This window comes from Pogonomyrmex barbatus, unplaced genomic scaffold, assembly GCF_055798465.1.
Source record: "Pogonomyrmex barbatus isolate J1 unplaced genomic scaffold, ASM5579846v1 scaffold14, whole genome shotgun sequence".
NCBI classification, from domain to species: Eukaryota; Metazoa; Arthropoda; class Insecta; order Hymenoptera; family Formicidae; genus Pogonomyrmex; species Pogonomyrmex barbatus.
Genome location: NW_028297110.1, coordinates 4542919 through 4566455, shown reverse-complemented (window position 1 = coordinate 4566455; position 23537 = coordinate 4542919). Strand labels below are relative to the sequence as shown.

At 35.1% G+C, this 23537-nt stretch overlaps 1 protein-coding gene across 1 annotated transcript; it reads left to right on the top strand.

The window, feature by feature from the left end:
- The first annotated feature begins 2213 nt into the window (after positions 1-2213).
- Positions 2214-22335, top strand: CTL5 (C-type lectin 5). The gene is made up of 5 exons (XM_011644431.3): positions 2214-2496; positions 16143-16243; positions 17310-17504; positions 21002-21207; positions 21857-22335. The coding sequence occupies exons 2-5, from the start codon at positions 16153-16155 to the stop codon at positions 22013-22015; spliced, it is 651 nt and encodes a 216-aa protein (XP_011642733.2). The 5' UTR covers positions 2214-2496; positions 16143-16152; the 3' UTR covers positions 22016-22335.
- Positions 22336-23537: the final 1202 nt, after the last annotated feature.

The window sequence follows — 23537 nt, the reverse complement described above, 5'->3', positions numbered from 1 at the left end:
ACTGAAATTATTAAATTCCTTTTTCTAATCCAATTATTTTCAATCCTTTATGTAGCACGATATATCCTGTGTGTAAGTTATTTTTTAATTATCACAGTTTCCTGAGAGTAATTGACACATTAGCGTACAACAATAACAATGCGAAATTTTCCTCGGAGAATTTTAATTGAAGTCCTGTTACTATGACTATATATCAAAGTGTAGGCGACATAGTAATTGAAATTAAATGGAACGTAATCGTCGACATCTCAGGCAACTCAAAGCATCATTCTTGGGAATCGCGTATTCGATGAATTATGTCTCGTGGTGTGTCAATTTCTATCGAAAGACCTTTGCTACTCGTATAATTAAACATGCATGATAATGACATCTCTCCTCGGTGATAAAGTAGCAAAGTGTAATGAATAGCATTTAAGTCTTTGAGATTTGTACCATTATACATCAACACAGACCATGCATTGAAAAATAAGTCCTTTGAATAATGTTGTCTCTAAATTATTCTAAATATTCATTGTACTTGAAAAAATTAAATTAATCGCCTGACAAATACAATAATATATAAATTAATTAAGAATATATTAGCAAGTTACAGAACTACGATAAATATGAAGAAAATTCGACGCAATCTTTATAGGTGAAAAGTTAAACATTTATCATATAAAAACGTGAGAAAATTTCTGTGAGAAGAATTTTGTTTATAATTCTAAATGTGAAAGCAATATTGTCTAACCGAGTAACGACGATTAATTAACTTGTCGAGGTTGTTAATTGACGTTAATGAAATTCCTTTCATTGATGCCTTTACTCTTCAGACAAACTGTTAGAGCTTAAACACAATAAACAGGAATTAGAAATAAGGAATGAAATATAAAGAAATAAGAACAGAAGATTATTTTTGAATAATGAAAGGACATCTTGATCCAATTCCTTGATTGTACATTGAATAATGGATTCCTATATATTCCTATATATTTAATTCTTTATTCCTAATTCCTTACTTTTAATTTCTCGTTCCTTATTCCTTTCGTTGCTCTACCCTTTAAATTTGCGTTTGTAGAGAATAACGCTGTTGTGACAAAGGAAGCAAGAAGTAAAATGATGGAAGAAGAAAAAGGAAACGACTGCGGCGAACATCGTCGAATACGGCAAGCGAGACTTTAAAAGCTGACGGCACCCCGTTGCGGGAAGAGATCTTGAAGAAATGAGAAGACATCGCAGTTGTTCCAGTCAAGTGACCGATCGTACGCGATTGAAACGATTCTCGGGGAATTGTCATTGACTGTTAAATACTTGCACAGTCACCAAAGCCGCTTTATAGTCCCGGCTGTGTAAGTAGTTTTGGTGTCACGAGGCACGGCCTTTCGAATTACACGTCGACGAGATAACAGTTTGCTCGGCTTCAGCTACACACGATAGGAATCCATCGTGATAAAAACGAAAGGCAGCGACTGCTAAATGTACCTAAACAAGAGTCGAAAGATTCCCTCAGGACGTTCATAGAATGTCGCTTTCACATGTCGCTTTGGAAGATCCGTTCTTTCCCAAATATTCATATTGTAAATTTTCTTTGAGATTTTGTCTCTTCGGTTTGAATTTCGGAATTTGCGTAACATGATCGATCGAATATTGTCGAGTGTCTAGACATTCAGATTTCAAAACGTTAATATTGTCATTCGTAGACGAAAGCCGAATAGAACTCGTTCTAACGAGCGAGACTGTCGGTCGCTCCCATTCAAACGCTATTTTAATTCTACGCGTTGCTTAATTAATTAACGCAAGAAATATTTGAGTGATTCAACGATTACTGGACGCGACTGCATCGACAAAACGTACTGGTTGCATAACTTGACATTTACCACTCGAAGCAAGATGATCGTCGTTCAACGAGGTTTTTTCTTCCCTCGCTGCGGGATTCACGGCGAATTGCGTTCTCGAGGATCGTATGGCTGAGAGAGACCAGAAGAGGAGTTTTCGAAATAACGACGAGTGTCGGTCGGTCGTGCTCGACCCGGGGCGGGGACAAAGACGAAGAGGACGAAGGTGGACGGTAGTATCATCGCCGTGTGAACCGGTGTGTACAACCGCGTACGTCGACGACGGGGCACACAGGTGGGGCTGTATCCCACCTGTGGAGGACCCAGCGTCTGCCTGACGAGGATGATGCCCCGTTCTGGTGGGAGAAATTTAGGTTACTCGTACCACTAGGGAATGTGGGCCGACTATATACCGGCTCATCGCGACCGTCCGCCAGTTCATTCCTTCCCCGTATTTCCGATTCGTCGCATCCAGCATCTCCGGCACCGGGATTCTTCCTCTCATCGTCGTTGTTTAGCCGTCGTTTGGCACTCTCGAGAGCTCTCTCTCTCTCTCTCTTTCTCTCTCTCTCCTTGCAGCTCGTCCCTAGGTAAGTCTTGACCAGTGGAGGAGCAAGAAGAAGAGGATCCTCGAAATCTTCGAAAACCTCGCAGCATCCTCGAGGACCACTGTTTCTTTTCTGTAAGTAAGACATTTTATTTGGAGACTATACGTTCACATGTTTCAATGTTGCACGATATTGATAGGTCAATATTAACTTCAAAATGACTCGATAAAGAAACAACAATTAGTATTTTTTATATGTTAAATAATATTTTTAAAAACATAAGACAAAAAAAAGAGCAATCGTTTTAGGTTTTATGAATTTTAAACTTCTCTCTTTGTTTTCGAAATGTTATTTTTAATCGGAAGAAACTTTTACATTATTTTAACTAAGATTTAAAATAACTTCTTTAAAGGTGAATAAATTATTGATTGACATTGAATTTATCTCCATCTTTATGCGAGAATGGAAATGTAAGGCGTGAGATGCGTCTTTCTGCAACATCGAGCATTGAACTCTCCAAGATTATACCGGTTTTAAGTCCTGATTTTATCAATGCACGTGTATACATTTCCGGAATTAAGATCTCAGAATAGTATAGATGAAAATCGGAACTTTGCGAATTAGCATACCCAAAGTTATGACATAATCATTTACCCGAGCTCGGGAAATTCCTGTCTTTGTTAGAATCCCATTTCAGAATCACGCGAGAATCTGTTGAGAGAAAAACAGATGTTACGCCAACGATTTACGAGCTTTTGTTAGTTAACGCAATCAAAAATTATCTTAACTTTAATGTGCGTTCACTTCTCGACTTGTATAAAGTCGAAAACGCAGGGTTTTCTATTTTTCTTCATTGTAAAATAAATTAAAATCAAAATCAGATTTTTTGATTTTTAATTTTTGCAGTAAAAATTTAAAAATTTAAAATGTATAACTGTCTAATTTTTAATGTATTTAAAATAATACTTTATTTTATTTTATATTTGGTTATATTTAAATAAATTAGTATTAACAATAAATTTTTTTAATTAAACTTTAATTAAACTTTAATTAAAATATCTGATAGTTCAGTTTAATAAAAGTTTTCTTATAAATTGGATGTCTTTATCTCTCATATGAAAAAAATTTTGAGAACAGAACAATTCTATCATATATATGTAGCAATATTTTAATTTGATGTTTATGCGATTGAATATCACGCTGAAAATTAAAAAAGTGCAGTGCTATTTTCTTGACATTAAAACATATCGTTAATTAAAATATATCGTTTGTTATTAATTTTTAGATAGTGAAAACGTTCCCAATGTGTTTTACAATTATGTTAATAATAGGTAGAAAGGTGGGCGATATTATTATTTTTAAGCCGACAAACGGCGAGGATCTCTTAATGAAGAAAGTACGTAATTAGTTATTCGTGTAAAGAGCGCAAGTTGAACGAGCCTGTCCTAGTTACTCTTTAGCCTAATTTGACGGAAAATTTTTCAATGTAATATTTGAATGTAAATTATTTAAAAACATTTGTCCTTCGAGCTCTTCGCAAGTACTTAAAAAAACTTCTTAATCTCTCATCTCTCCTTTCACCGCTTTTAATTTATAGTATTCACCTTGAAGATAAACAAATAATAACTTGTGTCGACGTCGCGATGAATATCCTCGCTTTATCCTATATCTTACATGACATCTTTTCGCCGCTCGATTCATTAACGAGATAAGTAAAGGGTCGTTCGTGAAAGTTTACAGGTGCAAGACTTACATCTCCTGAGAGATGTAACTAACGGATTCGTTCGATTTCGCGTCCGACTGCAGGATAATTCTCACGATGCTTAAAAAAAAAAAACGTGTAACCTTACATAGAATTACATGCCATTTATTACAACTCGCAAGTAGAATTAAATGTTATATGGAATCTGAAAGTTTCCCCTAACTTTTAGCGATAGATATTTTAATGAATGGTACTACATCCTTTTTCGTAAAAATTTGTAAACTTTTCACAAGCACGCATTCAATTAATAGATTAATAGATATCAATCAAATAAGAATAATTTGCTGAATTTGCACGAATTAATTGCGCAAAGCGAGCGATTCGGATTGAATCGTGTTGACGCATCATCGACCCTGAATGATCTTTTTTTTCATCTCGATATAGCTATGTTTTGCAAGCGTTTTTAAAATTACCAGACAGCTCCTTATCTCTACGTTACATGTCCTTATTTCGATTGCTTTCGTTCTGTTCCGCAGGTTTCTTCATTAATTTCGAATGTGAGAAGCCATTCGAGTAGAATGATACCTATCAACTTTTTACAAGTGACGGAATACTTTCAAACGCTAAAAAGAGTTAGAGGCTAAACAAATGCGATTAATAATAATAGCCATACAGATTAATTTAACGCGTCAAATTTCACATGGAAAATAAAAAGTTTTTCTCAACAGAGAAAGAGAAAAAATTTAACAAACAAATTTGTTAATAAAATTTTTACACTTTTTACGCATAATTCTATATTCTATATTCTATAGAAAATTTTGCAAAACTTCGAACAATCTATTTTAATTACCAGTGAAATGCTTATAACAAACTACATCGGAGATGATATTTCTTGTAACAACAAAATTATTTTCATCACCTTTAAGTTTCAAATTAATTCCTCGATCATTAATTGATTTTATTTTATGAGCAAACAGCCTGAGTCTTAAAATTTTATGAATTAATAAAACGTTGCCTGAAATTAATTTCAGAGTGTTTATGTTGTCTAAATCAACATTATGGAAAAATACTTGAACTATACTATGTTACATCTTACCGAGAAGATTTGTGGCTTCTTAATGATCGTTTCGAAATATACTTCATCTCATATCAAGAAAGTTTCCTGACATTTTATCCATTTTCAATCGCGGTATGTTCAAGTAAAATATTACGCAAACGATCGCGCGGATTACACGCAATTTTTGTACGATAATGCCTTTATACACTGTTAATTTATATTTTACGTTAGACAGGATGCCAAACACGTTATTATAAGCCAAATTCTTTTTGGAATATTCCATCTAATGATCCACGTCACCTTTGAATTTCCCTTTCACTTATCCGCCTGATTCTCTGTACTTTCCTCATGATGATTTAGAGAAGATTTGATTCTTTATTGCCATAAGTGAATTTCTAATACATCATAAAATTTGAGATAAGAAATACTTTTCTGTCGTCACGTTCTACAGCCAAGCCAATAGAAATCGACGAAGGTGTACCGCTACATTTTCTGGTGAGATAAGTTTCGCGCTTTTAAGATAATTGCGATAATTGCGACGATTTTGTCGACGGAGCGACGAATGGAAAGCGTACACGATTGTATGGTTCGCGCTATCACAGAATTTCGACACCTTATGTGGATAACGAGCCAACGTTGACACCTGAACAAGAGCTCTCGGTCGCGCATTGTGCGAAACAAAGCGGAGGGAAGGAGATTAATATCGTTATTGTGAAGCCGCTGCTAGTCAACGCGAGAGTGAAATTATCGTCGAAGGATCTCACGGGACCGTAAATACTTTCTTGACTGCGAATTCCCTTTGCTTTTACCAATCGAGGTGCACTTAATTAGCTGTACTATTCATTCTGTCCCAAATTTCGCGCTTTTAATTATTCTTATGTACATTGCGTTTAGAAAAATTCGAAAAAATTTTTAAATCTCCTTTTTCTATTGTTAAAGTATACTATGCGTTTTTTTAAGAATCAAAATAATGTAGATTATTAAATACACGGCTGCAAATATAGAAAGTCAAGAGTTTTAATTCTTACTCGTATAGCGTTCCACATATGGCATATGCTAAAGAACGGTACTCCGTTTCCTACTACACGATATTTGTGTCTGAACAGAATTATCTGACATGAAAGTAAATTTAACACATTAGAGTAGACGATTAAAGATAACGGTTACGGCCTTCCGAGAGGGATTAAAAATGAGTCGAGTAGAATTGTGCCAAATATGGATATGCCGGGAGCGTGGTTTTAATTGATGGAAGTAATTTCGAAGCGCGACATCTGTCATTAAGTGGAAGTCAAGCGGAGATCATCCAACTGATTCAATCGTAATTGAAGACCGAAACTCGAGATTGCTATCTCCACTTTTTAGGTCTTCGAGTCTATGAGTCACGAGCGCATTTCTACTTGAACGTCAAGTAGTGAGTTCTCAATAGTGTTTCCCTTCCCTCCCTCTGTTCTCCCAATCCCTCCCTCTCCCCCAAACGATGACGGGAGTCATTAACGAAGTGGAACAAAATCGCGTGGAACAATTATCCCTCTAAATAGACTTGGCAGCCAAATCAGCCGATCAGCCGATACTATATATAAAAGCGGATCGACGAAGCGAACCCAACCTGGCGTCCGGCGAGCTCTTCTCTTCGCGGACTCGATTTGCTCGCCCGTCTCGTTTTTGCCGCAGTCGGATTCCCCAGAATCCAGACGCGGCCCGCCAGTATGCGGGATATGTCGACGGCATCGCGTTGCCGTTAACAAAAGTCCACCTCGGACGAACTGTAAGAGAGACTCCTGGAAGAGAGTCGGCTGGACGTAAAGCCGGCCAGCTAACGGTCACGATGCGATGTGGTCCGCACATACACACATACACACACACAAATACATACAGCGGACGTTTGTATGTACATTTATCTGTGTGACGTTGTATCCTATACCTATGGTTCTCATTCTCATTCTCGTTCCTGTTTACGTGAATGGCGACGACGGCCACGTCGCACGAATACCTGGAAAGCTCGGCACCAGGTCGGACAGATACTCGAACAGATACTCGGTCGACAGTTTTGATTTTGCTCGCGATCGTCCGTGACTACTTGTCAAAGTAGTAGAAAGGATTGTGATGGTAATTTCGCCAGACGAATTTTTTCCAATCTCTGAGATTTTTATAATCAGAAGTTAGATACCCTCTTTTTAATTCTTCTCAAAAGAAAGTAACATTTTATCGAAAAATAGAAATTAAAAATTTTTTTTCACTTTTATCATTTTTATATAAAAAGAGATTGCTCCAAATATATAAAATATTTTTCTTTTTATACGCTATTATTTTTATTAATTATCAATAATTAAGAACTCTTTAAATGTGATTTTACGATATATTTTTATTTATTTCTATGTTTCGATATTTTTAATTCTTAATGTGAATTTAATGTTTCTGGAAGAAACTTTTTCCTGTAATTATTTCATACTTCCGATCAGCGAGGGATTCTGTGTCAAATTGCAAACGTCGTATGCGATTTGGCACTCAAGTGTTTCCCTACAATGATCATGATTATTTTAACAAGTGCCATACAAATAGCATATATCAGGTAAATTATTATCTTGCAGCTTGTTACAATGTAACTATTATGTGCGAAGCAAATTGCTATAGCGCGTGATTACTGCGTATTTAAATTATAGATACGATCGGTTAAGATATCGATATCTCTGCGAGAGTGGTCGTACGGCCATCTGCATTCAATCGCGAATGTTATTAATCTTCGTCGTTTTATAGCATGCATACCTCCAGTTTGTTGCAAACCGCAAATATTAGTCAGACTTGTAAAGACTCGTATTGCTTCCTGGCACACATATACATAATACTTTTATCTTTCCGAAAAGAACGCTTCTTCAATTTTTTGTTTGTAATAGTGTACGAAATTGCATAATTAATAAGAGATAGAAAAAAATGGATTAAAGTAAAAGCGACATTATAAAAAAATTTTACATACAGAGTGTTGTAATAAAATAAAACCGGTAAAATAAAAGTTATCTTCAAAGGAAGCACATATCTTCATCATCTTCAAAGGGAGCACATGATGCACTAATTGAACATCTCGGAAGTCAAACTGATCAACTCTCAAAAAGTAGAGAGAACTAATTATGTTATGAACTAGTTATGTGTTCTGATATTAAATTTATGCAATTTATAAAAAACGGAGTTTCAGTTCGGAAGAGATTCAATTATTAGTTGTATAAGTTCCAAGAAAGAAGGGATATATAAAATATAGCTTTCATATGTAGTTCTAGTATTAATAACAGTAGACAGTTTTACGATTATATAAACTATAAGGTTGAGACTCATGATATTACTTGCGGTTATATTGCAAGACATATTCTCTGACCACCACATTGCCAACATCGAGAAATATTTCTCGTGTTGTATCCTGATTTTACATCATAAAGTGCATCGCGCGCGTCTAACATTTATGCACATACGTAAGACCATTCTGATATTTAAGTGCTATAATTAAAGCTCGTAACGCAAAGAGAGCAGTTTAGTTCCATAACGGATAATTCGATCAGATAATTCGAAACTTTCAATTAACCAGCGAATGCAGAGTAACAGGATGCACGCGTATTTAGCGCGACATCGCAGAAGAAGAAATTTCATTTCTTCATTTCTTCTACCATAAAAATTTCATTTCATAATTTCTTCTACCATTTTCCCTCTATGAATTCCGTAAATAAATTGAGACTGATTTTTCGAGCTGAAAAATCCTATTCGCGCGACCCACTTTTTATATATAAAATATTGAAAAAATATTAAATGTTGATTTAAATCTTCCAGTATTCAGCGACAAAATCAGTGAATGAGATACAGTGAATAATGTGAGGAATTCGTCGCGTGGTTCGCGCAAAAGTGAAAGAATACGTGCCTTAACTGGTCGCAAAAATAGCGCGACCTCGCGATTTATATTTTTCTCCTGCCCGGTAGCTCGTAACGGTATCGAATTTTAAGATCGTACTTTCGGCGAAGTACGACTCTTCTTCGCGCGGTGAAACCCTCGGGCGATGCACGTGTCTTCCCAATCTTTACCGAACGGGGATAACCAGACTAATGAGTCGAGTCTGGAACAACTTTCCTTTCGATTAATGTACCGTATCGATCGGCCGAGAACAAAGCCGCGACTTTTGCTCCTCGAGTTCTATTCATCAAAAGTCCACCGTACTTTCAGCGCGCTTTCATCCGCCGATATCTCTTTTTCCAGTTTCTCGGAAATATACAATTCCGCCGGTAATATTGATATTTTTTATTTGCATTTTTATTAATATCATGTGCTATGTTGCATATATCTCTTGTAATGTATTCGTGACATAAGTTTGGAGATCCAACGTTATATCATGAATATAATCTTGCGCTATATTAAATGGTATCGGTAATCGGTTACGTAATGTTTTAATTATATTGGTTAATTTTCGTTCCGTGTTTGAATTTCAGTATCAATACGCACCACGTGGAAGAATCGATTATCATAAATCCGGAATTCCGGAATTACTCAATTCGATTTCGACCGACTATAAAACATCGCTCATTTGCATTTTGTGGAAAAAAAAAATTCGTATTAATTCAATGTCTAGAATTATTAATAAGTTTCATCTAAATCTGAACAAGTGTGATATCTGTAATAAAATAAATATTATATATTTTGTGAAGATTATTTTTCGTTGAAAAAAATTTGGTGTCAAGATTGATAGAAATAATTATAATTCACGAAAGAAATTCTAAAGTTTAATTTAAGCATATAGAATCGTTTTTTCTAAACATTATTCGCTCATTTAAAATTAATAAAATAAAAAATATTAATTGGAAAGAGTAAATGAATTCAAAAATTAAACTTCTAATTAAAACACAAGAAATATCTTATTTCTGATATACCGTCTTCAAATAACTTTATTTAAATTATAACGAGGTGTTACATTGGATTGCTTTCACACGCTACACAAATATGCTATTTCATAATTCATTTGATTAGATAATTATTCGAATAAAATTATTGCCTAGATCTGAACGTGGACATCGCGTCTTCCTTACCCAATTTTTGTTGGGCAGCAAACTTTCTTCGAATCACTATCATATCATTTGCAAAGTGCCTGGCAGGATTATACCACTGTGACACACTGCAGGGATTTGAAAGAGGTCTAACGTGATATATCCTCAACTCATCCGCCACTTCGTGACGCGAGTGTCACGAACGGTTTAGAAAGTCGCAAGCCCCTCGCCGAGGCTGGCAACCGTGATACGAGGAAAGTCAGCTGCCTGATAAAAATTAGATAAAAAAAAGGACACGTTGCAAAATCACATCAAGTTTCACTGGCCATGGACGATTCAGACTCGTTTCTATAAAGTCATCGTGATCATCCAATCATCTTCTCAAAGCCGTTGATCCTGAACGACGCGTGACGGCATTGTCCCTCAATCGCGTTTGTGCCCATTTAAAATCATGTAGAATGTTTGTTTTATATTATACTCATAATCTATACATATTTTACATTTTATTATGCTTTTAATGTACGTTCCGTTTAGAGCCTTAGTAAAGTATCCATTTTCTCCAGCTTTACTTTCGAAACAAAAAGCAATTTCGCAATTCGGTATAAATTTCATTTCATTCATAGGAAATGTTTTATTTCAAGACATTAAAGTTCTCTTTCTTCCGAGAGATATTTTTTGAATACTCAAAGTGTGCTGGTTTTAAACAATTTAAACTCAAATCAAAAATAAAATCTAAAACGTTTATTATTATTAAACATTTTAAATCCAAGTGTTTCTCCATTGTTTAGAATGTTGAAACTTTGAAACATATTCGGCTTTATCTGTCTTTCAATAAAAAGATATCAAAAGCAAGATATAATTTTAATATAATATAATTAGAATAAAATTACGTCTTTCTAAAGTGACATAACAAAACATAACAAAACAATATTGAGTAACGATCGTTGAATCTAATTCCGCCCTGTGGCTATTATACATAAAGGCAACGATAATTAAATCATCTTTACGTAATATCCCGTCTATATTTAAAGAAATGGTGAAATGTCGGGTCTCGCGATTTTTCAGGAATATAATGACGCGCCACAATGAATTAGCGACTGTGTTAGAATTACATTAATTAGCCGCTGTTGCTTTATATAATAGCGATACATTGTAACGTCGGCGCTTCCGCGTTTGGGTGTAATGAGAGACGATAATGCACGTGAGAAGAGTCTCAGTTAGAAGCTGCTTACGGCAGCACGATTAGATCTATAAAACGCCAGGGAATACGCTATTACAGATCGCATTACGTGTAACTTTTAGATAAGACAAAAGTTCGATCTCAGAAACTACTCCCAATTCTGAGGAACAATGTTGAAATTTTCTTCTCAGCGATCGACACGAAACCGCCAAGAATGCAGCAGCTTACGTGGTCATGAGGTCACTGGACCCAGACTGGCGATGATCGATCTTTTTTTCTTTCTTCAGCCGTGTCACCCATAAGTTACTCAACACGATTATGCGTGCCGCGTATTGCGGTTCAAACGTGATCACACGGATTCGCGAAAAACTGGCACTTTGCTCGTGTTTTTGCATACCTCTGTGCACGAGTGTCGATTCGACGACTTGATTTTTTTACATAGCCGTATTATTGTCTTATAAATATACAGAAAGAAAGAATAAGCAGAATCATAAATTGTTATTTAAAGTGTATACAAATCGAGAGATTTTTTTTTTATAATTTTTAAAATATATACATATCTATATGCATATGCAAAATCAATCAGCTCACATATTATTTATTAAAAATATATACACGGAATATATATAATTCGGGGTGTATGTACTTTTTTTTATAAATCATTTTATTAATCAGCTAATTTTTAGTTCTTACTTCAGTTTATTGGTTTTGTTGAATCACACATTGTATGATGTAAAGTAAAATGCTATGCTAATATGCTCTTTGATCGAGAAAATATTAGCTGTATTGAAGTTACGTTGTGCAGCGTGAGATAAAAAGGAAAATGGTCGCTTTTGAAAGAAGACGCCTTTCAGAGAAGAAAATTGCGTAGGTGAGCATAGTGAAGACACGTTAATGAGGCTCGCACATAGAAAAGCTCTTTCGCAAGAGATTTTGCACAACCAAACTGGATAGCAATCAAATCCATGGCATACGTTCGTTACGTTGAAAAGATATTCTCTCTTTTTCTCTCTCTCTCTCTCTCTCTCTGTTTCTTTCATATCTCTCATCGGAAAATTATGATATTTATGCAGATGTTACCTCGATGGAGTATTGGAATAGCCCCAAGAGCATGAACTGTTGATGTAAGATCGTCAGGTGACGAGAGTTTGAGTGATGCAATAAAGAGGGATTTTGTAATACTAACAAAAAAGGGGTTATTCGATGGGATCACTCGCAATTGTGGATTATGTCAATGTTATGACACTTTAAAAGAATCAAATTGACTATTAAAAAGAAGAGATTTAATAACATATGATTAAGATGTCGTTAATCCCTTTTCTTGTGGGCATTACATATATCCTGTGACAAAAGCATATTAGCATTCACGACTTAATAGAAGACTTAATAGTTTTGTTCCCGTTTGCAAAAGTCTACAACTGATAGATAGAATTAATTAGTTCGTTAAGGAAGCATGGCATAAAAGGGTTGAGTTAACAAGATTTCCTTTTCTTTAAAATGTCATATTGCACACTTTTTCAGTACAATATTAACAGATATTTTTAATTATTTTCAATTATATAAGTGTCAATCTTTAAACGCTTTAATTTCTTCATATGATATATTCTATTCTTTATTTTAAAAATAATATATATATTAATTAAAATAGCATATTAATAATTACAAAATACAAAATTAGAATTTATTCTTTTTTACAACTATTTAATGTAATAGAGAAAGGTTTCCCGATTTAAGAGTTTTAAGAGTGAAATTACGAAGCGAAAGTAACGTAATAGCGAATATAAAACTAAGATATGACGACTATGTGAAAAATATGTTAACAATCTTATCTTCAATTCATCCGATACATAAATCCATTCGTTTACTCCACTTTGTATCCTTTCTCCAGTCTCATCTGCCGGAATCGGCTATTATATTCAACGCGCTGTTTTATCTTGTTAAATATTGTTTGCGACTCTCATAACCCATCAACCTCTATTCTAGCTATTAACTTTCAATCTGAACACTCCATTTCACGCGGTACACATTTAATAAGCGTGTACGTCGTCGCGTCACATGGCACAGCACGTTAATTATGGCGACACGGTAACTCCTACGCTTCCATTTCTAATTAGCAGCTGAGAGCGAAGAAACGGGCTTTCCTGAAGGATAAATATCCTCACGAAGGATGAGTACAAAGGGGGAAACGAAAGGGATGCCTCTCTCGATTTTACATTGCTTTAACATACCTCGAGATTCGATTGCGTCGCTCGAGTCACGATTCCTCATGTCTGATTAATCTAAAATAAAATATTCCTATATTCATGTTATCATCGGTAGCAATATGGATGATTAATATACATTATTACAGTAAATGTTGATGCTTATTATAATGCGAAACGCCATTTATCTTGATGTCGAATCATACATCTTCACGTAAACACGAAAAACTGCTTATTGTCTTGGTAATGTATAGTCAGAAGTAAAAGGAGTGTATTACAGTCGCGAGTCTTTGACTTGATGTATGAATATGGATGCTGTTGAATTATACATTTAGTGAATTCAAGTTATCGTATACTATTCTTGTATACTTTGAACTACGAGTTCGCTAAACTAATAAATAATCAATAATTTAGCATAAATAACTTGTGTTTGTTTCCTTTCGTGTCAATAATTTTTATTTTCTGTTAGTAATTATTTAAAACTTTATCTAATGAATAAATTAGTCATCTTACGATTATTTTTAAAAAATTTAAGATAACGATCTCGTAATTTAATTCGGATATTATTAAATTATTAAAACAATTTAATTTTATAAAACTAAGCTAAGAAATCATGATTCCTAATTTTATTCAGTATCCGATGTGAAAGTATTGTTCTTTGAAGGATTCCTTGAATGTGTATTCCTCTCTCGACTTGTGAATTTAGGTTACAGAAAAATTAAGTGATCGCGAGAAAATGCAGCTCGTTTTTCTCTCATAGCTTTTACGACCATGCAGAATGTCGCTTTCCGAACCGACGATATTGGCAGTGGGAACGATGATTAGGGAAATCATACAGTCGTTTTTACTCATTCGCTTTATGAATGCGTTTTTCTAACGGCATTGTCGTGTCGTTTGCTCTCTTAGAAAGTGGTTCGCTTCGCATTTGTCGTGGCGATGGATAATAGTCATTAGTAAAACCATCACGAAACGCCGATGTCTACGTGTTGCGCGAGATCAATCAGTCATAATTCGATCCACCGTTCGTTTTGTTTCGTTTTAAATCGAACTAGATTAATTGATTAATTGAAAAAACTGCGATGATCGTCTAAGCAAGACTTTATTAAACAAATAAAAATATTTTTTTTAAATATCTCTTAAAATATATTTATTCATCTTAATATCAAGTTTTTAAATTTAATTATAATTATACTCTCCCTTTATATTTTTCAGGAGACAATTATACGTGCGATTTGATTAGGCGCAAGTAATAAAAACCAGCATTTTTAAAAAATTGACATTCGCACAAAAATTTTAAATAATTTTGATAAATTAGAACTTGCGAGCGTTGCAAATTCAACGCGTGCGAGCATCATAAAAGCCTTGTAACCCCGTAACCTCGAACTGCTGAACACACTCAATGGCGTTGGCAAATGTTCAGCGTTCCCATTTCAAAGAATTGTCGACTTTCTTAAGGATTCTTTAATATTACCTTAGTCTATGAGACGCGGCTTGGTATTTCTGTCAAGTGCTCTGAATTGTACGTAATCAGCATTTGCATAAAAGCACGCATGTTGGAATTGTTACTGTCGGGAGGCTGAAATTTCTTATTATACCTTCGGTATGTCTTCCAGCAAATGAAGCCGAATCATGAATTGCAATAACAAGCTGATTTTCCCGTGATTAAAAACAAGCGAAACTTCGTGAAGTTTAATATTCGCATAATTACACCACGCAGGCCACATAAAAAGTAGTACAATGTCTTATTATTGTTCAAGTGTGAGAGTTCCTTTGTTTCTCTGAATTTAAAACACAAAACGTTCTTCTTTCTAACAATAAATTTTTCGAACGATATCATTAATTTCTGAATATGCCTGATATATATTTTTTTACATCGTGTATATATAATACATATTAATGTATAACAAATAATATTAATAAATCAATTAAATCAAATATTACAAACAGTTAATCATTATATTAATTAATATATATTTTTTTAATTAATTGATAAGCTGACTTTTAAAGGATCTTTATTATATTTGTACGATATATGTAAAAATAAATAATTTTTCAAGTTTCATACTTAATCTAGTTTCATAATTTTTCGTACAATTCAAGTTCGTTTCAATTTTTCAGAATTCGCGATAATAATCATGATGATTCTTACTCAGGTTGCATTAAGCGTATGCACAAATGCACTCTCAAGCATGTTGCATGTCGCGGATGTAACGTGCATGTTACATGAAATTGCGGCATCGCGCAATTGATTAACGACCGCATTTGTCTAGAGGCGACGGATTTAGAATTAGGATCCGAAACACATTTCACATTTAGTATTCTATATATATTAAGTATAACTCAACTAAAATAATCTTCTCACATACATCATTTCGATTTAAAAGACAAATTTATCTTGTCAAGAGTAATGAATGCAGTGTCATAAATGACACCATTCGTAATATTTTATGATAAGTGGTATATCCACCAATTCAAAATAATTTGGGAATTTTTTGGCACTCGGGGTGTCCCCCTAAATAACTGTTCACTTCGCTAAAAATCTACCAATAAATCCGCAGATTCTATCTCGACAATGACACATCTTACGTAATTCATTTAAAAACGAACGCTCTCTTCCTCTGTTCAAGGATCAAGAGTATGAGGGCCATCTATTTGCTCCTCCTCGGCGTTGTCGTCGTGAGTGCTCAGCGTCGTTTAGCCTTGCCCGATCCGCGAAGTTGCGCGAACCGTAAGTATTGCCAGTGACATTTCGTAATCACCCTCTAACTCGATGGCCGCGCGGTTAACTAGGTGGAAAAGTAGTTTTCCACTACGAGAAACCATGGTATCAGAAAGAAACGAAAGATAAAGAGAGAATGGCTGGATCTTCATTCATTTAGAATACTTTCGTTGTGTCGTAACTCGCTTCAGCTTCATATAAACTGGCTCGCGTTAGCCGTCAAACGATCGCGTGCAGGATTTACTCCATTTCTGATTCTGTAAACGCTAGAAGTAACGCCGAGCGATCACCTCTGACCACTTAAATTAATATCTTTTTTCTCGTATTAAAGTTTCTTTCTCATATTAAATCTAATATTCGATTTTTGGATTTTCTAATTTTTCATCCATTACGCTATTTTAACACGTTGACTGCCGCGTCATTCGATTTCGGGTGACATCGAAAATTGTAAACGGGCCGCAGTCATGACCATGGCGTTAGGACTATTATCACCTTCTGTTCGAAAGAAACAAGAACCTATCCGAAGAGAAGGCGATACCTACAGATTTCACTCTCGGAAGTGCGCTTTGTGTGACCGCGCTTGTGGTCTGAGATATTCATCCAAAATTGGCAGTCAACGTGTTAATAGGATATTAAAGTTATAAAATTTAAAAATCTTATCTTTAATGAAAAAATATTAAAAATACTAAAAACATTACTTTTAGTATTAACTTTATTAATTATTAACTTATTTATTAATTAACTTTATTAATTATTTACTATATTAAAGTTAAATGTTAACCTTATGATACTGATACGAACTGAAATTGCTTGTTAACTTCATTCAATTCTTTGAATCACTCGTAAATGCATGCAATATGTCTGACTAAAAAAAATAAATAAATAAATAAATAAGTTGAATTCACAGCGCTTCGACAAAACAGAGAGATTTACTCATCTCTCTGTGTATTATAACAGATTTTTATAAATTGACGACAAGCGTGTCGTCTCTAATAAAGTTAATAAAGTCAACCGGTAATGAGATATGATCGCGAATGGCGCGAATTATTAATGATCCTGTAACTTCGTTCTTCAGGCGTTCGTCATGCGACGTACAGGGACGGCAGAGGAGTCGTACACTCGTACTTCTTCAGTTGGGAACATCAGCCGACCAGGAATCTCGAGGTAGACTGGCTGGACGCTCGCAACATCTGTCGTCGTCATTGTATGGACGCCGTGTCCCTGGAGACGCCTCAGGAAAACGAATTCGTCAAGCAGAGATTAGCGAGAGGTGAGTTACCGCGACGGATTTAGTCTCGGATTCTACTGACTGTTGATCAGTGTTCCTTTGATGCCTCCTTTGATGCCATTTGAAGACTTATATATAAACGTATTTCCGCGGATAAAATTTCCATTTAAGGAAATTACGGATTCGTCAACTGCTGATTTCGACTATTAAAGGATTGATAAATGGTAGACTTAATCGTCGGCTATATTTGAGTAATGCAATGTAATAGGTAGGCCAATCACTGTCGTGTCAGCTAAATATATTATATTATAATGATAAATTGCTGGATTTTAGCGCTTGAGAGAAATGTCGAAGCACAAATGATTTTAATCATAAGTAATATTTATTGGTTTAGCGATTAAAAATACATAATTCTACGCGAATTAAACTTTCTTAGAGAAAAATAACAAACCGTTATTCTAATAATTGCTAGTTAATAATTTTTATTTTGATTTTGTAATTACATTCGAGCCATGCTTTTGCTACAACTATTAAAAAAAATTAAAAAATTAAAATTATAGACAATATAAAAGTCGTAATTCTCTTTCATGATAAAATATATCTTGTTCTATGATATCAACTTGGACATTGAATTCGATTCGTCGAGGATCTGTTAATTATATCCTTCTCAGAGATAGAAAATAATACGCGATTATTCCTGACTAACGCCATTATAGAAAGTAATTGTTCGATCGCTATTTTAATCTATCCTCTTACATTCGCAAAAATCAGTCTCAAGATCAATTAGATAATCGATAAGTCATAAAGATTAAGAAATAATTAATTGGTTATGCTTAGCCTGATTAAAGATTTCATAATACGAAGTGTGTCAATGTCGTATTAATGAAATATTTACACTCTTCTCGTTATTTCTTCTTCCTCTCGTATTACGTGTGAAAATACAAAGCACACCATCTCTTATATTATATCATCATCGACTGCTTTAACTTATCGTTAGTAAAACAGAGATTACCGGAAAAGCTATCGTTAATAATTCACGCACGTTTGATTTGATTTGCAAGAGCACGTATTCAGAAATTCAAATTGCATATATGCCTATTACTGTATAATTTACTGACAAAGTTCACGCGTGAGAGGTGATAGACGCGGAACAGTCTTTCGCAATTACGAGTATAATTCAGTAATCAATATCTTCCGCATTTCGAAGAGACTTCGAGCGAAGACTTCGAATTCCATCGCAGTGAAACTCGCTGGCGGCAATCCCGCCGTGTCTTTTCAGGATCTCGCGTAAAATTCGAGAGGCGCGAGGCGACGTGGAACGTCGTTAACTCGTCGTTAATTTCGCGCTTCGCTCGCGAGGGAACTTTTGCGTCGCAATCCCCCTAGACAAATCCTACGAATCTGGCGAAGTAAAGAACGCCGCGCCGTGAGAAGTAAAAGCGGATCCTCTTCGGTCAATTTAAGGCCCGATTGCACAACGTCGCGATTAAGTCTCTCTCTCTCTCTCTCTCTCTCTCTCTCTCTCTCTCTCTCTCTCTCTCTCTCTCTCTCTCTCTCTCTCTCTCTCTCGCGGGAGGGGTAGCAGAAGACCGATTAGGCGCGGATTCGGTGGCGCAATAATAATACTTCGCATGACTCCTTCAAGTCATTTCTCTTCGTCATTTCTTTACGACCTCGTTTGATCCTTGCCGGTTTGCTCGGCGTGGAATTCGAGTTGCAAACTTGGATTCGCGGGTGACTAGATGCTCGCGTGTGCCCCTATACACGACGAAGCGGGTCACTTTCACTTGACCGTTGATGCCCCGCACAGAAAAAGGAACTGACGTGAAAGGGACTTTATGTAGGTACTTGCGATTCAACAATTTGTCTTCCGAGGTTGGATCCTCGCGGGTTGTCGGTGCGCTAATGAGATGCTTGTTGCCACCAGGACGATTATTACGCCGGCCGACTTCGGTTCAAAGCAAGCGAATGCAGAAACATGAGAAACTTGAATTTTTTTGACAAGTAGATATTACAATCAACTTGAACGATCAATTAATAAAAGCAGCATAGCATGGTTCATTAACTTCACGAGCTTTGAATTTCAAAGATACAATATTACAATTGTGTATACATCATCTTTTTATAAATTCTACCAAGATTGTTAATTTTTATAATTTTTTATTAACATTCACTTAGTAGAACATTCATTTATTTAGAAGATTTTCTTTGTTCGGTAACTTTTATGTATACATTTTCGTATAATCTTCGGTTGATATGATTTCCATATACGTATTCCCTCAATTGTCATCAATTCACTCGCTTTCTTTTTTTCTTTAACTTTCAAGTAATATATTCTTAATTGATTTCTCTTATTTAAATAACACTATTACTATCTATCTAATACTAATATTTATAAATTATTTATGTGAATTATCATACTAGATAGATATCGCACATGTTCTAATTAAAATTTTCATTGTTTTAACTTTTGTTTTGTGAACTCTTGGAAACAATCTCGCTTGTTTAAACAAATTCCTCTCTTCCTTTAGTAAAAAAATTATTTAGAGAAAAGAATTATAAAACTGATTTAATTATTATTGAATGCGATTTTAAAATGATATCGATATTTGATAAATGAAAAATAATTCCAAATGTATGCCTTACGAAATCGCAGATGAGACAAGAAAATGTTGAGTGAAATTTAATATAAGATGTTTAATGGAGCGATAATAAAGCTACAAATTGAGCACAAATTCGATATCTTCAAAAAATTTAATATCCATTAACTTTTATCTTAATTAATTCACGAAATTCTGCGGGTATGTAAATTCGAAAAACGTCACCCAAATGTTCCAAATTCACTCTCTTCAAATAATTCAACGTTAGAAAATATATATGCGCGTGCAGAAATGTCAAATATAGACTTGTAGTTTTTCAAATTACTTAACAAATATCTCACGTATAAAATTATATGTAAACGATAAAGAATAGACTAATTAATTTATTATATTAACTTATCATTATTATTATAGAAATTAAAAGCATGAAATTAAATAGCATTTTTATGTCTTCATGATAGCCAAATTGTAGTTTGAACGTGACATTTTATATAAGGTTGTCTAAGCTATTATTCAGATAATAAGACATTATTTGATTAAGACATCCGGCCTTCTTAAGAAAATAATAGCTATTTACTCGCTTCCTCATAGAGCAAATCCTTTAAGATTTACTGTCATATTTCGGATAATCTTATACTTAGGAAATGAAGTTCCTATTGCGGTCACAGTGATGCGGACGTCCGGGTAAAGATAATCAATGCATCGTGAGCTATTATTTAAGGATTGAAAAATCAATCTTGCAATTTTGCTTGCATCGCCATTATTTTATATTAGATAATAGGAAATTTAATTATTTCCTCCTCCATATAGAGACCTCTTATGCCATCCAAGAATATTCTTCTTCCCAGAAAACATTTTCTTACCTGCAGTAAGTTAATTGAATGAAAGTGAGCAAGCTTAATTTTACTATGAATTACATCGCAGCTATTGTTTGATCAGGAAACGTGAGATACATTTGGACGTCGGGCCGTAAATGCAACTTCAATGGCTGCGACCGACCCGATCTTCAGCCCCAGAACATTAACGGATGGTTCTGGTCAGGATCTGGCGCCAAGATCGGTCCAACGACTCAGCGCAACTCCGGAGATTGGAGCAACACCGGAGGATATGGTCAACCACAACCAGACAATCGTGAAGCTGCACAGGTAGAGTTTTTACTCGTGTTTCTAATACTTGGACTGTTACACATAACGTTCGAGAATATAAAAGAAAGACATCGCGTTACGATTTCCCTGAGCAGTACGTTCGAGTCTAATGCGCTTTCCTTCGGCACCGACCACGTGAAACTCTGATTTATATTCTCGTAGGGTAAAGTGAAAGTGCTTTGGCATCTCCGGATTTATTGCCCCTGTCGTATATGTGACCTTTAGTAATTTTTTATCAGCGTCTCGCTATGAATTTAGATGTAATTGCTGCTTAAGATCTTAAGATCTTCGGTCTTTTAAAATGTTAGAAAAATCTTGAAAACACTCGTTTCACAATTTTATGTAATTTCCTTATGCTGCTGTTTTAAAAAGCTTTCTTTGCTTTTTAGCGTTATTATTTGCCTTAAAAAAAAAAAAAAAAAAAATGTTGACTCGTTTTATCAAAATATATTTCATTTAGAAGAAACCAATTAAACGTGATATACAAGTAAAGAACTCCAAGAATAATTGAGAAAATAAGAACTTTGAAATTTAAGTAGGAATTTTTAAAAGGAAGACTCGCACAGGACGCATCACTTTAATTTCTATGTCTTTCTCCTGAAAACTATCTCGTTTTTATCGAGGAGATAATTATTTCGCTTAATTGCAGGGTAACGACGAGTCCTGCCTGTCCATTCTGAACAACTTCTACAACGACGGCATCAAGTGGCACGACGTGGCATGTCACCACGTGAAGCCCTTCGTGTGCGAGGACAGCGAGGAACTTCTCAACTTCGTCGCATCCCGAAACCCAGGCATCCGTTTGTGAAAGGCGAAACCGCAGACGGACTCGGGCAAGCAAGACCATCATCGTCCATCGAGTGCGAGAATTGAACGCGACGGTACTTCACGCGCACCGCGTACTCTCTCCCTTTCGTCGTACGTTTATTATTTATAATTTACACTAACCGATACTCTCTCTCTAACGGGCCGCGATAGTAGTGCTGCGCAATTCACCGTAAGCGAAATATCGATTTCGGTTAACTCGAAGTAGGTGATAAATGCATTTAGTGTTGTATACGCGTAAATTTCTTGTAATTTCTTTTTGTATCCTTTTCGTACGAGAATAAATGCATTTTCTCATTTGTATCCAAAGATATTTATTCATTTCTCTTACACCCATGCTCCTTATCTGTTGTGATTGTCCCGTCGTTGTAGACTCTGTTTCATCAACCTTGCAATATCCCAACGAGAGGCCGATTCGTGTAGTTTCTCGAGCGGGATAAGACGTGACAATTGTAAAATAATAATTCTAAAAAATTTACATCTACATCAGACATGTTATTATATTACATTATATTATATTATTATGTTATCACCATTTTTATATTGTATTATCGGATTATATCATTTTTATTTTCATTTTATATGTGGATCATATAAAGAATCTATAAGACACTTATTGCAATAGTTACGGAATAAAATTCATGAATAATAAGTCAAGGAGCAATGCAAAGCCGTGAAAACTAAACCTTGACACTCTGGAATTTTATCTACAACTTCAGATTAAATAAGATAAACATCAAGACAAAGGATCTGCCGACAAGAAGTTGCAATGCACCGCCGATTCAAGTCAGTCGAAATCAAGAGACAGTCGTCCAGTTAAAAGAAGTTTTGGTATAACTCCACTTTAAGAGGAAAGCAACTATTGTAATTCCGTCTCCATCTTAAATTGAAATTTTGGACTGGAAGTAACCAAGGATTTTATTCCATATCTATTCATCAGTCCCTATTGCTCGTGTCCGAGCGTGATCTTTCTCATACACCTGTGATGCGCACGACGATTATACACAGGTATATGAGGGGATCTATGCTGTTTAACGCTGGTTTCGAATGGCAAATTTTTGATAGAGAGACACTCATGACAAAGTTACTTTCGGTGATTTGCCATTGCCTTCCGAGCATAAATATTTTTGGCCCTGCCGGAATTCGAACCCGGGAGCTCTAGCATAGTAGACCAGTGCGTTGTCTACTATGCCACTCTATATCTATCTATTAAGAAATTTGTATTTCTGAGGATTTATAATTATTATATTCATTGAGTAAGTGCCAATTCATTTATTTCATTTATTTCATTTATTTCATCAATTCCTTATACTTGTAATTATACTTCCTAATACTTGTCGATCAATTACGTCATAGGGGTCAATATCTCAAGGTAGAATAGGTGAATGCGGACTGATCTAAAAACGAGCCGAAACTACTGTCGCGCCGGACACTGTCAAGTTTTGTCAGATAACATTCGAGTCAGAATTTGACTTTCGATAATATAATAATAATTAAAAGATGTC